This window comes from Juglans regia, chromosome 1, assembly GCF_001411555.2.
Source record: "Juglans regia cultivar Chandler chromosome 1, Walnut 2.0, whole genome shotgun sequence".
Taxonomy (NCBI): domain Eukaryota; kingdom Viridiplantae; phylum Streptophyta; class Magnoliopsida; order Fagales; family Juglandaceae; genus Juglans; species Juglans regia.
The window spans coordinates 6,838,425-6,852,748 of NC_049901.1; the positions used below are offsets into that span (position 1 = coordinate 6,838,425).

A 14,324-nucleotide genomic window follows, 5' to 3' on the forward strand; every position below is an offset into this window, starting at 1 on the left:
AAATCGTTTAATGTTACTATAAAACATTTAATGTAAATCGTTAATGATAATGTAAATCGTTATTGTATTGCGTTTTATGCTATTACATATCACAATCATCCATTATGCATGGAACGTGTCCATGTTTTAGTAACTATGTGCATCATTTAGATTGTCAAACATTAGCCCCACATACGGCTTCACATATAAAAATGACATCGTATGGCTTTCATTGAGCATATTCTTGTCTTGTTTAACCTTATCATCCTCTTCAATCATTTCAACTTCATCGATACTAGAATTACAACTATCTAAAATCTCAACGTGATCTCTTTATGTACTCATCATTCACTCAACCTAATATAATTTACTGGGCAATGATAGCTCAATAGATAATCAAAATTAAGTGTAGTGTACTCAATACAAAACTCTAGAATATAATTTAAAGATTTCAACGCAAAACTCGTAAGAAAATCACACAAAATTCTAATCTATTTATATGCTGCTACTGTATGTGGTGCACCGCACAAGTTGGAAAAAAAATGAAATAAAAGAAAAGTAAATAAAGACCAAGATATTGATGGAGATGTCAGACAAAGTATAGAGAAAATACACAAATATTAGCTGATAGAGAATGACAATGAAAGGTCACGAGACCACTTGGTTTACCTTATAAACCAGACATGCATAAGGGTCACAACACATTTATCATCATAAAAAATATCGACACATAAAAAGAATGTTAGATAGATTAATAAATATGATCTTTAGATTTTAAAAGTATAATCGTGAAATATGTAAAATAAAAAAAGATTATAAAGAAAAAATAGAAAGTGAAATGCCTAAAGGTTGCACATTTCAATTGATTAAATTCATGAACCACGTAATGATTTGTAGATTTTGTGAGATGACAAAAATGAGGGACTAAACAAACAAAAAGTTTTACCTTTCGGAAAGTTTCACCAGACACGAGCGCTCCATAAATCTTGAAAACCAAACAGAGAGCCTCACAAATTTTTGGAAACCAGATTGTATTGTAGAGAGAGACGGATAGATGATGTGAGAGTGAGGGGAATAGATCACGTGGGTGGGGGAGGATTCAAATAAATTGATTTCATCACCTGTGTGAGGGTGTAAATAAAAATCTATAAAGAGACCCATGTGACAGCTTTCAATTGGTTAGTGTAAAATTTTACTTCCCACCCGACCAGCTTCAAGTGCTACCCATTTTCAATTTCACGAGTTTACGAAATCGAAGAGACCAAAAGATGTAAACGTTGGCCATATCGAGGAAGATAAATGATCTTTCTAGTTTTAAATTGTACGAAGGAGGAATCACCCTCGCGAACCCGTTTCTCCCTTTTTTTTCTCGTTCTCCCGTTTCTCTCATTTCCAGCTATGACAGCGTCACCACTCAGAGGGTGGTGGAGCTTCGTCTCCTCCCCCTCTCCGATCGCCCAGCTCTAGTTAATAGGCTTATTTCCAGTTTGTTTGAACTTTTTCCGGTGATAGTAACAAGTTGTTCCGATCTGCTGCTTGCCAGCACTTTCTGACTGCCACGCCCCTCTCCAATGGTCTCCCCAGCAGCCGATCTGTCGGACGGAGGAAGGAAACTGTCCAGATCAGTGGCGCGTAGGTGCGTATGGCTCACGCGCAGCTTACATTGCGCGTAGGCCTCCTGCGCCACCACACCAGAAGGGATTTCCAGCCGCCACGCAAGGCACCACAGTGGCCAACGGCCTCGGATATTTCAGATCCACCTGCTTCTTTCTCGCTCAGTGTGCCGCGTGCCATACACGCGTCACTGTCGTTGGTGGCGGTCTTTTGCCGGTGTATCGGGTCTTCTAGTTGCTATTCTCCTATGTTTCTGTTTTCCCTAACCAGTGATCAAGATGATGTGGTCGTGATAGTCTCCTACAGTTTGACCAGATCAACAAAACGCAGTGCACCCCTCTTGACTACGGCATTTAGTCGTAGGTTTATAGTCTGTTTATCAGACTATGTTAAAACTGCTTTTGAGCGGCATCCCCTTGTGGGACTGGGTTGGAGTCAAACTTTTGACTTACCCTGTTTTTATTTTTATTTTGGTGCTGCTTTTTGTTTGTTTTGGAAAGATTGTTGGGGACTCCTACCCCACTGAATCTTATATCTTTGTAATCACTTAGTTTATCTATGCTATGTTTAACTTGTTAAAAAAAAAATATTGTATAAAGTTTATACACTTTTTTTTTTTAAAAAAGATAAATTTAAAATTCTAAAAAAAATAATTTTTTAATAATAAATATAATTTTTTTCAAAATGCAGTTACAAAACTATCTAACATTACTCTTCTCATAAGGTACTTGCGCAATCATCGAAGGTGGCCTCGTTCTTTTCTCTCTCTTCAACCCGCAAGCTACCTCGCGTTCTGTTGCCTCGTTCGTCTTCAACCCTTGCTCCTCGTTCGTCCCTCTTCTCTCCGTCGGTCATCTTCTTTCCCATATTCTTCCAGGCCAAACGGTAAGTCTCTCTTCCTCGCTCTTCTCTCCCTTTTCTCTGAGTCTCTCCTCTCCCTCTTCTCTTTCTAAAGACGCTTCTGGGCGCTTGCATGAATGGTTGTTTTTGCAGAGTAGCTTGCTTCTACTTTTTTTTTAATGGGTAATGTGTGGTTTGGGTCCCCTGTATTCCGTGCGGGCTTGAACTTTGGAATCTTCTTGGTATTCTGTTTCCGAATAGCTGGGTGTCTTTGGGAGGGAGAATATGATAGGGGTTGACCTAATTTAGGATGCTGGTTGAGTGATTTCTTTTGAAGGGCATGGGATTAGATTAAGGCGATTTTCTGGAAGTGGGTATGTACTAATAACGGAGTGAATTTATATTTTTTATGGTTTTGGACTGGGTTTCTGAAAGGACTTGTTTTGTTCTATTAAATCTAGTGATTTGGCGCAATTTTGCTGGTAAATTTAGGGTGATTCTGCAATTTTTGTGCTGTTTTTGGCAGGTAAATCAGAGAAGAAACCACATTGTGGTTCTGTTTTAAGGTTCTGATAGACTTGGCTTGAGAATTTTGAGTTTTGATGCTCATGTTTTTTTCTGGTTTGTTTTGGTTTCTTAGTGTTTCTCTAGGGAAGAGATCAGCCGGGTTTCTATTCTGCTCGTATGATTGCTCTGTTTGAAGCAAAGCTGGTCCATTTCTTGACTTGGTTCTTTTTCTGTACTACAAAGATCATGTGGGAATTGTTTTCATTTGTGGAGGATGACAGCTTCCATTTTTAGAAGACCTGCTTTAGAAGAAACATACAAAGTTATGCTATAAAATATTTTGTGTATGTGGACATAAAGTACAGTATTCTTCAAACTCATAAAATCTGATAATTAACTTACAGAAGATAAATTGCAAAAGAAATAAAATCAGAAGTAATCATTGATGACTTAAAAAGACTAGTGCATGATACTGAATGCGTAGGACTACCAAAGGAGTATGAGAAAGTCCTACTCCACCTTCTAACGTATTCAACATAGATTTTCAAACAAACAAATAGCTGAAACATGCATTGTGGCACACTATTACTTGGTTTGACCTGCTATGTCTTGCTATGCTATGACCTGCTATGTCCTGCTATGACCTGCTAGTTTTACATGTGGTTTTACACGTCAGTTTGAGGCAGGCAGATATAACATTTATATCTTGTTGACCGTGTTGGTATTTTTGTTGCTATTTGTATGGATTGTGTTGTTATTTTTGTGGAATGTGTTGGTATTTTGTGGACTGTGTTGGTATTTGTATGGAGTGTGTTGGTATTTTTGCGCACTGTGTTGGTGCCGTGTGTTGGTCAATACACAATGGCATGCACTGGCAGAATTTTTTATTTATTCTACTGGTTGCGAATATTGATGAATTAGATGCATTGTTGGTTTCAAGAATTGTTGTATAATTTTTTTTTTCAAATATTATTAAAATATATGAAGTGTATTTGTAAAATATATATTTTTTTTGGTCAAATATTATTAAAATATATAATATAATATTATTATTTTAACTTTAAGATAGTTAATCCAATGTAGATTCAGCTAACCAAAAGTTGAGATTCTAACCAAACTTTAGAGTTGCCATTGCCAATGCTCTAATACAACTATACAAGTGGTACCGCGTTGTTTTGCCTTGGGCCAAACGGTCCAAAGCAAACTTCATGGCTGGGAAGGACGAGCTCGCCGACTCGCTTAACGACCTGTTCACCAGTGTCTCCACCATGATCAAATCCGAGCTCCAAGTACTCTCTCTCTCTCTCTCTCCCTCTAACCCCCAATTTGCACTGTCCTTTTGTTATTCTTTTCTTGATCTTCAATCCCCTCTCACCTCTCATTCCGCATTTTCTAGGGTTCAAATTACCAAATTACTTAATTCTGGAATATTGCCAACAGAAATTATGACAAATCTGCTTTTGATTTTGTTGGATAGGGTACGAATAATCACCTGGAATTGTTGGAGAAGATGAATCTGAGAGTGGCAGAAGAGTACAACGGCTTCGGGGACGTGGCCTCTGGGCTGAGAGTATTTGTGGAGCAGTTGAAGAACAAGAGCAGCAGCTTCGACGAGTACGTCCAGCAGATCAGTGAAATAGAGAGGCAAGTGACAGATTTTGAAGCTGTCATCTCGATGCTCGATAAGTACGCGTCTTTGTTAGAATCCAAAGTGCAATCCCTCTACCAAAGCCCTCCCACCTCGTAAACTAATCAACGTGTCTGTCTGCTTCGTATTTCTTATTTGAAATCTTTGATAACGGTTTAGTTGGTTCATTGAATTGTGTTTGTTGTAAATGTGATCCTGTTTGGTTATTGGAACAGTAGATTATGGTTCTTTGCTTTTGTCGAACACCAAACTTATTGGAGATCCTGAAATATTTGTATCTCTTCTATACACGGAAAGAGCACCAGATTCATGATTCAGCTTATCACCCATATGAAACACAATGTAGTTAGCCGAGCTTTTCTGTTAACGAAAAGACCACCTGTTTCTTCGTGAAGCTGATTTATTTATTTATTTATTGATTTGGCATTGGGAGTCAAGGAACAGTATCCCAATTAATTTAGGGGTGCACATACCTCAGCAAAAAATTTTTAGTAAGTGCATTTTGAGTAATTAAAAAAAAATATTTTCAATTCGATGATCTTTAGAGATTGTTTGCACCTTCATATTTGAAGTTTAGACCTGGTAGAGCACACTCCATCTTTATAACTTGAGCAAACTCCTTAGTCTTTAAGCCAACTTCTGGGTAAAGCTGAATCTTTAGGTGGATTCGAAACATTCAAAGCTTCGAGATGGGTAAAAATATATTGGATTATACATTTAAACCTAGCAAAAGATTCCATGTGTAAGAATCGGGCGAGTGACCCAATGCTCACGTGACGTTTTTCATCTCCTCCAATCAATTCCTTTCCTCCTCCTTCTTCTTCACAAACCTACAGTGTCAAAAGCAGCAACCAGGTTCACCAACACTACGCGATTTATCCATCCTCATGGATATTTTAAACCAAACAAGTGTCGAATCACCACAAATATGCACAATTCACACATAACTGCACCCTGGAAAAACAAAAGAGAAAAAAAGGATATAAAACGGAGACTCGTGAACTAGGAGAAGCTGCCTGAACCTTTCAAGTGATGAACCAGTTGTGGGATGTAGTTCAATCCCTGTTCAAATGGAGAATACGAAAAGATAAATTCGCACGTTGTAGCTATTCACTTCATTCAACTCAGAGAGCGAGAGACACGGACTGATTTGTCTTCGGCGGCCTTGGTCGGTCAGGAGGGACGAATGAGAGGCTGTAACACATTTGATAGACAGTGTTTGAATAACTAGAAAGAATGAGAAAAAATGTAAAGAAAATCGTCAAATTTGAGGTTGACGTAACCTCCAAACGAAAGAGATAAAAGAAAATAAGAAGACATTGTCATTAATGATTTTCGATCCCTCCACAGGTCCCTCATTCTACCATATATATGACTTCTTTCTTGGGCCACAGATCATTTACTCCAACGGTAACATAAAGTCCAATCAAAATATAACTAACAATAAATTGGTCGTGACCCGACTCAACTAGACTCAAACAAATAAACTCAGCTACTAATTCTTATTAATCAACCCAAGCCTACTATCACTTTGATCATTCCTATCTCTATTACGGACGTGTGACGGAGGCTTAACGAGCTGACGGGAAAAAGAAAGTTAGAGGCCCGGCCCAGTATTATAAAAGGCCGAAAAAATATTCGATCCAACGATCAGCCCTTTTGCGAAGTTTACAGTCGTTATTCAGCGGTCTTCATCGTCGTCGTTTGCCTCTCTCTCTCTCTCTCTCTCTGCTCTGCTACAATGACCATGGCCGTGGATCCCCCTCCACCACCTAAAACCCTGGACGAAACCCAAACCTCCTCTTCTTCTTCTTCTTCTTCTTCTTCAAGCGAACCGATGACGACCACCATGGGCCCACCTCCTCCCAAACCCCAAACCGATAATATTGTAACACAATCCCAACCCCAGCCAGAACTCGATACAAACAAATTCGATACCGCAGAAGAACCTATAGAGAATTTACCCGAGACTGAGCATGACAGTGCCAAAACAACGTCGGAGCCATCTCCATTGCATCAGAGCGCTAAAGCTGCGCCCCCTCCTTACACAATTCCCCCGTGGAGCGGAGCTCCATGCCACCAGTTCTACCTTGAGATTCTCAAGGATGGCTCTATCATCGATCAATTCCATGTGTAAGCATTGAATCTATATCTAACTCCGATTAGAAAATACAGGGCTTGCACTTGATTAAGTTTTTATTCATTATGTATTTGTTCGGTGCTAATGTTGTGGATTTCATTCAGGCATGAAAAGGGGGCTTACATGTTTGGACGTGTGGATCTCTGCGATTTTGTACTTGAGCACCCGACCATTTCTCGGTTTCATGCCGGTACTACAATTTTTTGCTTTTTTTTTTTTTTTTTTTTAAATTTGTTTTTCTCTATGGCTAAATTAAACATTGAACAAAAATGGCTTTGGGTGTGCTTTCTTGAAGTAAATGCTGAATTGGGATATACTACTTCAGCATGTTGCTAATGTGGCTGGAAAATGCTTCCATATCATGAGAATTAGATTTTGGACTTCACATTGAGTCTACTTGGATGGTGGTAGAGATTTTCTGGAGTTTTGTAGATGTTATAAATAAAAAATATTGGCGGTGGCTAAGAAGTGGGTTTTGTTTGGATGTAGCTGGGTAATCCTTCTTGTCATCTTCTCCACCCGTTTCTCTTTAACTTGGCTTCCTTTGCTTTTCCAAGATTCAATTTCATATGAACTGAACTTTTAAAACTCATCATATGAGCAATTCCTATGATAGCTCAAGCTTTTGTGTGTGTGGGTACGTAAATCCTTATTGGTAATATAAGTAAACGTGTGGATGTTGATATCATTTGGTTCTGTTTAAACGATTTGCCCAAATGCTTGTAACCAGGCCCTCTTATACCAAATTGGGCAGTGCTTTATGATTCAGTAAGAGATTATAGGATTTGTACTCTGCTTTTTCTTGATCAGTAATTATAGGATTTGTGATTTGCACTATTTCTATGAACTAGCTTTTACTCCTGTTCAAGAATGAAACTTGAGTTTAGGCTAGCTTCCCAGCTTATGCAGTAGCCCCTGGCACATGATTCCTAATATCTGCTGATATCCTAGAACTTATGGACGTGTGTGATAAGATCTTTTAAGGACTCTTACTGCCAAATCTTTATCCCCTTTTTTTAGTGGGAAATTTAATATCATAAAGCAATGCATACATGTGGAAGCCCGAAGAGATTACTAATTGCTTCCTTATGTTATTGATATGAACAAGTTCATGCTCAATGGAGTTGTTTGTACAAACTTTAACCTTTAATAGTGTTCTCATAGTTTCATAGAGGTAACCTATATGTTCTCTTTGTCAGTTCTTCAGTTTAAAAGAAGTGGTGATGCCTATCTTTATGATCTTGGCAGTACTCATGGTACTTTCATTAACAAGAGTCAGGTATTACCTCGAAACCTTTTTCCCTTCAATTGCATTATTTTATTTATTACCACAAAAAATATTAAAAACTATGGTAATGTATGAGGTTAAACTTTCAATTTATTTGTTTATGGTTTTGTTATTTGATAATATTCTCAAATTATCAATGAAACCTATGAGATATCTCTAAGAATATGTTAATTTGTGACACAAGTGCACACACATATATGAATTCACCTCTTTTCCTGATGGCTTTTTCATGAAAAGCATTTTTGTTGTGACATACGATAATTGTCAATTGGTGATATCATTATCTAACCACTGTTCCTTCTCCCCTTTAATCAGGTTAAGAAAAATGTTTATGTGGACTTGCATGTTGGTGATGTCATTCGGTTTGGCCAGTGAGTGTTTTTTCCCTGATTGTTTTAACTTCATTATATAAATTTCGGTTGGGTGTCTCCTATTGTATACTTCCTTTGTAATGGGTTCCGCCCCTTTGCACTTTGAGTAAATTTCCTTGTAAAGAAAAATTATAAATACTTCAATCTATTCTTGTTTTATGACATTTTCTTGTGATTCTCTTCCATCTGGTCTGTGCTAGTAAAATCTGCATGGGTCTAAACTAGCACCACATAGACAATGCTCTTGTATATGTCCCGTATACTTGGGCTCTTGCCTATTCTTATGATCAATGAGATTTTCTTTACTGATCAAAAAAGGATCTGCATGGGTAATAGATTCTCCTAGATTTACTTATAAAAAAAAAAGATTCTCCTAGATAACTTGGACTGCATGGTACTAATTAGTTTTTTATAATTACATTATTTATTGTATTGTTGACAGTCTATTGCGCTGTTCTTCTTCTTTGCTTCTTTCTTCTTTTAGTAGTTATTTTTTTTATTGGCACCGAGTGTCCGGGAATAGCGTCCCAACTAATCCCAGAGGTGCACAGGCCCTTGGTAAGGACTTTTCTGCAAGTGCATCTCGGGTAATTCAATGGGAAAATTCCCCAGTCCGATGGCCCCTAGAGATTGTTTGCACCCAGTGGGATTTGAACCCACTTCTTTGATAGTTATTAATGGCTTTTTACATTGGTATAAGGTATTGATAGGTTTAGATAGAGAGGCGTAAGGTATTTATGTTTATCATTCTTAAATTCTTTAAATATTTTTATTGGTATATGGTTCTGATCATTCCTTTTTTCTAATTGTATAGTTCATCTCGCTTGTACATTTTCCAAGGACCGGCTGAATTGATGCTGCCAGTAAGATTTCAATGCCAACGTTTTAATATCATTCAATTTCTGATATGATCTGCTATTTTTGTGCTTGGATATGATGTATCCCTTGTGTTCACATACAAGAGAGTATGTTAGTGTCCCTACTTTTAAAGAAGAGTATGTTGGAGTTTCCATCTGGAATTGGAAGAACAAAAGCACAAACTATCATCAATAGCACCATGTGTTTTCTTATATGTAGGCAGGTGCATATTCATATTTGACAAGAGTTTTACTCTTCTTGATGAATAGTTGTAGATTTCTGTCCCGTGTACCTGGGCTCTTGCCTATCCTTGTGATCAATAAAATCTTATTTACTGATAAAAAAAAAAAAAATTTGGATTTCTCCTGTTTCTATCATTAACTTCTCATAATCTAGATGAAGATCCATTTGGGAAATATTGTATTGTGGTAAGCATCCGTTTTTCAAGTTTTCCCCTCTTTTTTTTTTTTTTTTTATCTTTTTTTTATCGGTAATCAAGAAGTTTTATTCACAATAATAGGCAAAGCCCAAGTACACAAGTAGTATACATGAGAAGTACCTAACTAGAGTTTACAGCTGAAAGTAGAAAGTCATGGACATTTAGTCCTTTACAAACAAGTGTGCTCTAACAATATGAAATTCTCAAACCTTAGAAAAGTGAAAAAATAAAAATAGACTGAAGTCAGCATTTATCAAAGAGGAATTCAAGGATTGCAGATAATTGCAAACACTTTCAACAAATGAGTCATCAAGAACCTTCACGATCATTTTTATTCCGTTTGATGATGTTACAATTGTGTTCCCCAAGCAATATTTTGATATACTTCTTTTTTAACGTTCATTTCACATAGCATCTTCATGGCTATTTACACTTTTTTGTTTATAAATTTTTAGATAATCTTCTCCCCCTTTTGTTTGCATTTTCATTCCCATTGCTTTAGTCCTTTTTTTTGGTTTATTTTTTCCCTTTTATAGGAGAGGGACTTGAAAGTTATAAGAGATGCAAAAATTCGAGAAGAGGTGCTAGACCGGGAAGCTTCCCTTCAACGAGCAAGACGGGAAGCATCTCTTGCTGATGGTATCTCATGGGGTATGGGAGAGGATGCAATCGAAGAAACTGAGGTTTGTGGGGCTTTATGGTCATTGATCACGTCTCAGATCAGATTTATATATTTATTGATAGTCACTTCTTTGATCAGATGTGACTTGGATAGAATCTTTCTTTTCTTGAAATATTATAGCTTTTTTTATTTTTTTGAAATGCAGGATTCAGTTTCTTTTGATGAAAATTTACTCTGAATGTTTTCCACATTCACTGATACATTTTGGTGTATATTCAGGATACTGGTGATGAAGTAACTTGGCAGACATACAAAGGACAGCTTACAGAGAAGCAGGAAAAAACCCGTGGCAAAATATTGAAAAGAACGGAAAAGGCAAGTGCCATGATTCTGATACCATGTTTTCTAACTAGGCCATGTCTAATCAAATAATGATATTTTTGTGTTTTAGCTTAGACTCCTTTTTCTGTAAGTACATATGACCTCCTTTTCAAGAACCAGTAAGGAAACTATTTGATGGGTGTTCATTTAGGGTGTTGGAGCAGTTAGTGATTTATAAATCAAGTCTAATAGAATTGTCTACTCCCAATTTGTGTTCTATGTCCTTAAGTTTTCACACTCATATTGGTGCTTATGCCTTCTGTACACATTCACTTTACTGGCTGCAGATTGCTCATATGAAAAAGGAAATAGACGCCATCCGTGTTAAAGACATTGCTCAAGGTGGTTTGACACAAGGGCAACAGACTCAAATTGCTCGGAATGAGCAAAGGATTACACAGGTAAAACTCTATATTTAATACAATCATGGTGGTTGTAAACTTAAATTTATATTTCTTTTTATAGGTGGTGTTTGTAAACTTAGTGATAGGCTGTATGCATCCAAGAAATCAATTTTTTAACACACCCTAGGCACACCTTCAAACAAGCATGACTCTTACTTACAAAGCTTATGCTTGTTGAGTAGAGGATTAGTCTCTTTTCTTTTTGGAAAGAGATATTGGTTCATGTGTGGACACATATCTTGACATTGTACTTACAATTTTGTGTAGATTATGGAAGAACTAGAAAACTTGGAGGAGACACTGAATGATAGTATCCAAGAAAGTATAGGTGCACGTACTGGAAAGATATCTCGTGGAAAGAAGATAGGAGCCACAGAAGATGATGAAGACTATTCAAGGTATCTTATCTATGGCAAATGCTCTGTTTTAAACGGAGACTTTAAGATTAATTTAGTGTTATTATGTTTCAGTTTCTTTTCCTAAACAAAATATTTGAACTTCCAGAGGATATAATATAGTTTTATTCTTGAAGTATCAATAACAATGATGATGGTCATGCAAAGTGGATTTGTTGTTAGTGCATGTAATTATATGTTCCGTGCACTTGGGCAATGTCTATTTCTATCAAGAAAATTTGTTTACTGATCAAGAAAAAATTATGTCATTTGCTCAGTGATGAGGATGAATTTTATGATCGGACAAAGAAGAAGGCTTCTAGTCAAAAAGTTGGTGAGAACCAATCTGTTGAAACTGCTGATACTCTTCTTGATAAGCGAGACGCCATAATACAGGAAATGGAAGAGAATAAAAAGTTGCTTTCAATTGAAAAGAACAGAATGGCATCACAAACTACAGTTGAAACTGAAGTTGGAGATGCACTTGATGCTTACATGTCAGGGCTTTCATCTCAGCTAGGTAAGATATCATATTCTGGATTTGTCAATTGATTTTGAATGCATTACTGTTGGGAAGAAGAATCCTATTGTTTTGTGTTGTCATAGTGTGCTTGCATATCTGACGGTGTATATATCATTCTCCACATGCATTTGTATGTGATAAGGGAACAGTCAAGGGATTAACATGCTGGGAAGGCATTATTAATGTCGGTAGCATCGATGCGGAGCTGTTTAACAAATATGGAAATTAATGATGCTTGATGTATGTATGTTCACGTGTTACCTATGAAAATTGGTGGGCCATTTACAAATTTTTGTGTCATGAGTTCTGTTCAACTATAAGCCTAGATTTCAAAGCACTTGGAGATGCACGTGTATTTGACCTCTATCATGTCCAAGTAATAGATTAATCTTATTATTGCTGAAATGTGATGCAAATGTTTTTTGGTGTTTCATTGTTGGCATCTACTTATAAAAAAAGGGTGCTTGGCATTTACTTTGAGTAATTAGGTGAATTCTCTTATATACTTCTTGTGTACTAAGGCTATGACTATTTTAGTATCAATAAAATTGCTTTTACCTATAAAAAATATATATATATTGAATGCTTGAGAGCATATCATCTTGTTATTTTGTTTCTGAGATCTTCTTATTGTCAGTGCTTGATAAAACCGTGCAACTTGAGAAGGACTCATCAGCTCTCCAGTCAGAAATGGATAGGATATGTTACTTGTTGAAGATTGCTGATCCAACTGGAGAAGCTGCAAATAAAAGGGATTTGAAAGCAAAAGAGCAGAAGCCCAACAAATCAGAAACTCCCGCAGCTGCCATTAAGAAGCAACTTCCTACGGGTCCAAAAGAAAAGAGTCAACCAGAGAAACGGGTGAATGGCTCTGTGCTGAAAGAGGAAACTACAGATGCAACTGTGGAGTCAAGCAAGAAGCCAGAAGCTGCCAAGATTGTCAGCGATGCAACTGAAGGCAAAACAGCTGTATATACTGTTGTGAAGCCCCAATGGCTTGGGGCTATAGAGGATAGAAAGATAGAAGCGGCCCAACAAGTAGCACCCCTGGATCTTCACGAGCCTGATCATTTTGTTGACTACAAAGATAGGACGAAAATATTGGGCGCTGAGGAGGAAACACACACAAAGGGGGTGTCTGGGATTGAAAGTGCTGCACCAGGTTTGATTGTAAGGAAGCGGAAGCAAGTTGATAAACCTGAAGGTGGCGACAGCAATGCTCCTCAATCGTGGACATCTTCCTCTTCAGGAGCTGTGATGGCAGAGGATGCTGTGGCATTGCTGTTAAAGCATCAAAAGGGGTATTGTGCACCAGATAATGAGGAGAAATATGAAGGCCAAGATAGTTCAGGGGATAACCAGTCAAGTCGGGATAACAAAAAGCCTAAGAGGGTGCTAGGTCCTGAGAAGCCCTCATTTCTCAATGGTACTAAAGATTATGAATCTTGGGTACCCCCGGAAGGTAAGCAATCTGCTCTAGAGCTGTGCCAAGTATTCCATACTTTTATTTGTAGCTGGTCTAATTATTATATCATCTTTATGCTTTATGCAGGTCAAACAGGTGATGGGCGGACATCCTTAAACGAACGCTATGGTTACTGAGTTTCCAAATGTTGTGTGCTTACTCTGAAGTACGTGGCTGATAATTATGTAAATTGGCATGAAATTTTGTACTTTTGAAGGCATTCATGGTGGAAATGGACTCACTCTTGCTTGGACTTTCGCAATCAAGTTTAAGTTGGAGGGATATGACTCGGATGAGTTTTGTAGGAGACGTTATGGGAAGATGTAGTAATAGAGAAACAACATCGTGCAATATGCAACTGAGTCAGAGAATTGCACTGTTTTTCCATGGAAATATTGCATTAGGAAAATGCCAGATATATAAAATGTGGGGTACTGGGCCAACAAATATTCCATAGCAGCAAATACAATGCACGGAAAGAAAAGAAATAAAAATAAATAGGATATGGGTCTGATAAATTGATCTCGACCCATCCTCGAAATTATCGATCCAATTTGATACAACACCATGAGCAGACTGATGTTTTTCGGTTGGAGATAGCAGCGACTTGACTTGCAGGTAACCCGTTCAGAAAATTGACTATACTTTGAAAGAGACACAACTACTTGAAATTACTGATAAAAACTTACTTGTTTTTAATATTATGCTGATGAATTTACTTGAAGGTATTCTCAGTCCAATGTAAAGCTCTCTCTCTCTCTCTCTCTCTCTCTCTCTCTCTCTCTCAAAAGGTTTATTTTTTATATTTGAAGCGTTAGTATCCATGACATGATCGTCCCAGGGTTCTATG

At 37.4% G+C, this 14,324-nt stretch overlaps 2 protein-coding genes across 3 annotated transcripts; both read left to right on the forward strand.

The window, feature by feature from the left end:
* Nucleotides 1-2,285: 2,285 nt before the first annotated feature.
* LOC108988060 (biogenesis of lysosome-related organelles complex 1 subunit 2) lies at nt 2,286-4,913 on the forward strand. 2 transcript variants are annotated; one of them, XM_018961159.2, is made up of 3 exons: nt 2,286-2,478; nt 4,024-4,229; nt 4,418-4,913. In XM_018961159.2, exons 2-3 carry the CDS (start codon nt 4,149-4,151, stop codon nt 4,685-4,687), a joined length of 351 nt encoding a protein of 116 aa, XP_018816704.1. In that variant the 5' UTR covers nt 2,286-2,478; nt 4,024-4,148; the 3' UTR covers nt 4,688-4,913. The 2 variants fall into 2 exon arrangements, with proteins under 2 accessions (XP_018816704.1, XP_018816705.1); XM_018961160.2 differs by having other exon boundaries at nt 2,308-2,478; nt 4,064-4,229.
* A 1,332-nt stretch (nt 4,914-6,245) lies between these two features.
* Nucleotides 6,246-14,192, forward strand: LOC108988056 (kanadaptin). The gene is made up of 12 exons (XM_018961156.2): nt 6,246-6,721; nt 6,833-6,918; nt 7,928-8,007; nt 8,332-8,387; nt 9,202-9,250; nt 10,221-10,367; nt 10,586-10,681; nt 10,975-11,088; nt 11,359-11,489; nt 11,765-12,006; nt 12,647-13,471; nt 13,562-14,192. The coding sequence occupies exons 1-12, from the start codon at nt 6,330-6,332 to the stop codon at nt 13,609-13,611; spliced, it is 2,268 nt and encodes a 755-aa protein (XP_018816701.1). The 5' UTR covers nt 6,246-6,329; the 3' UTR covers nt 13,612-14,192.
* Nucleotides 14,193-14,324: the final 132 nt, after the last annotated feature.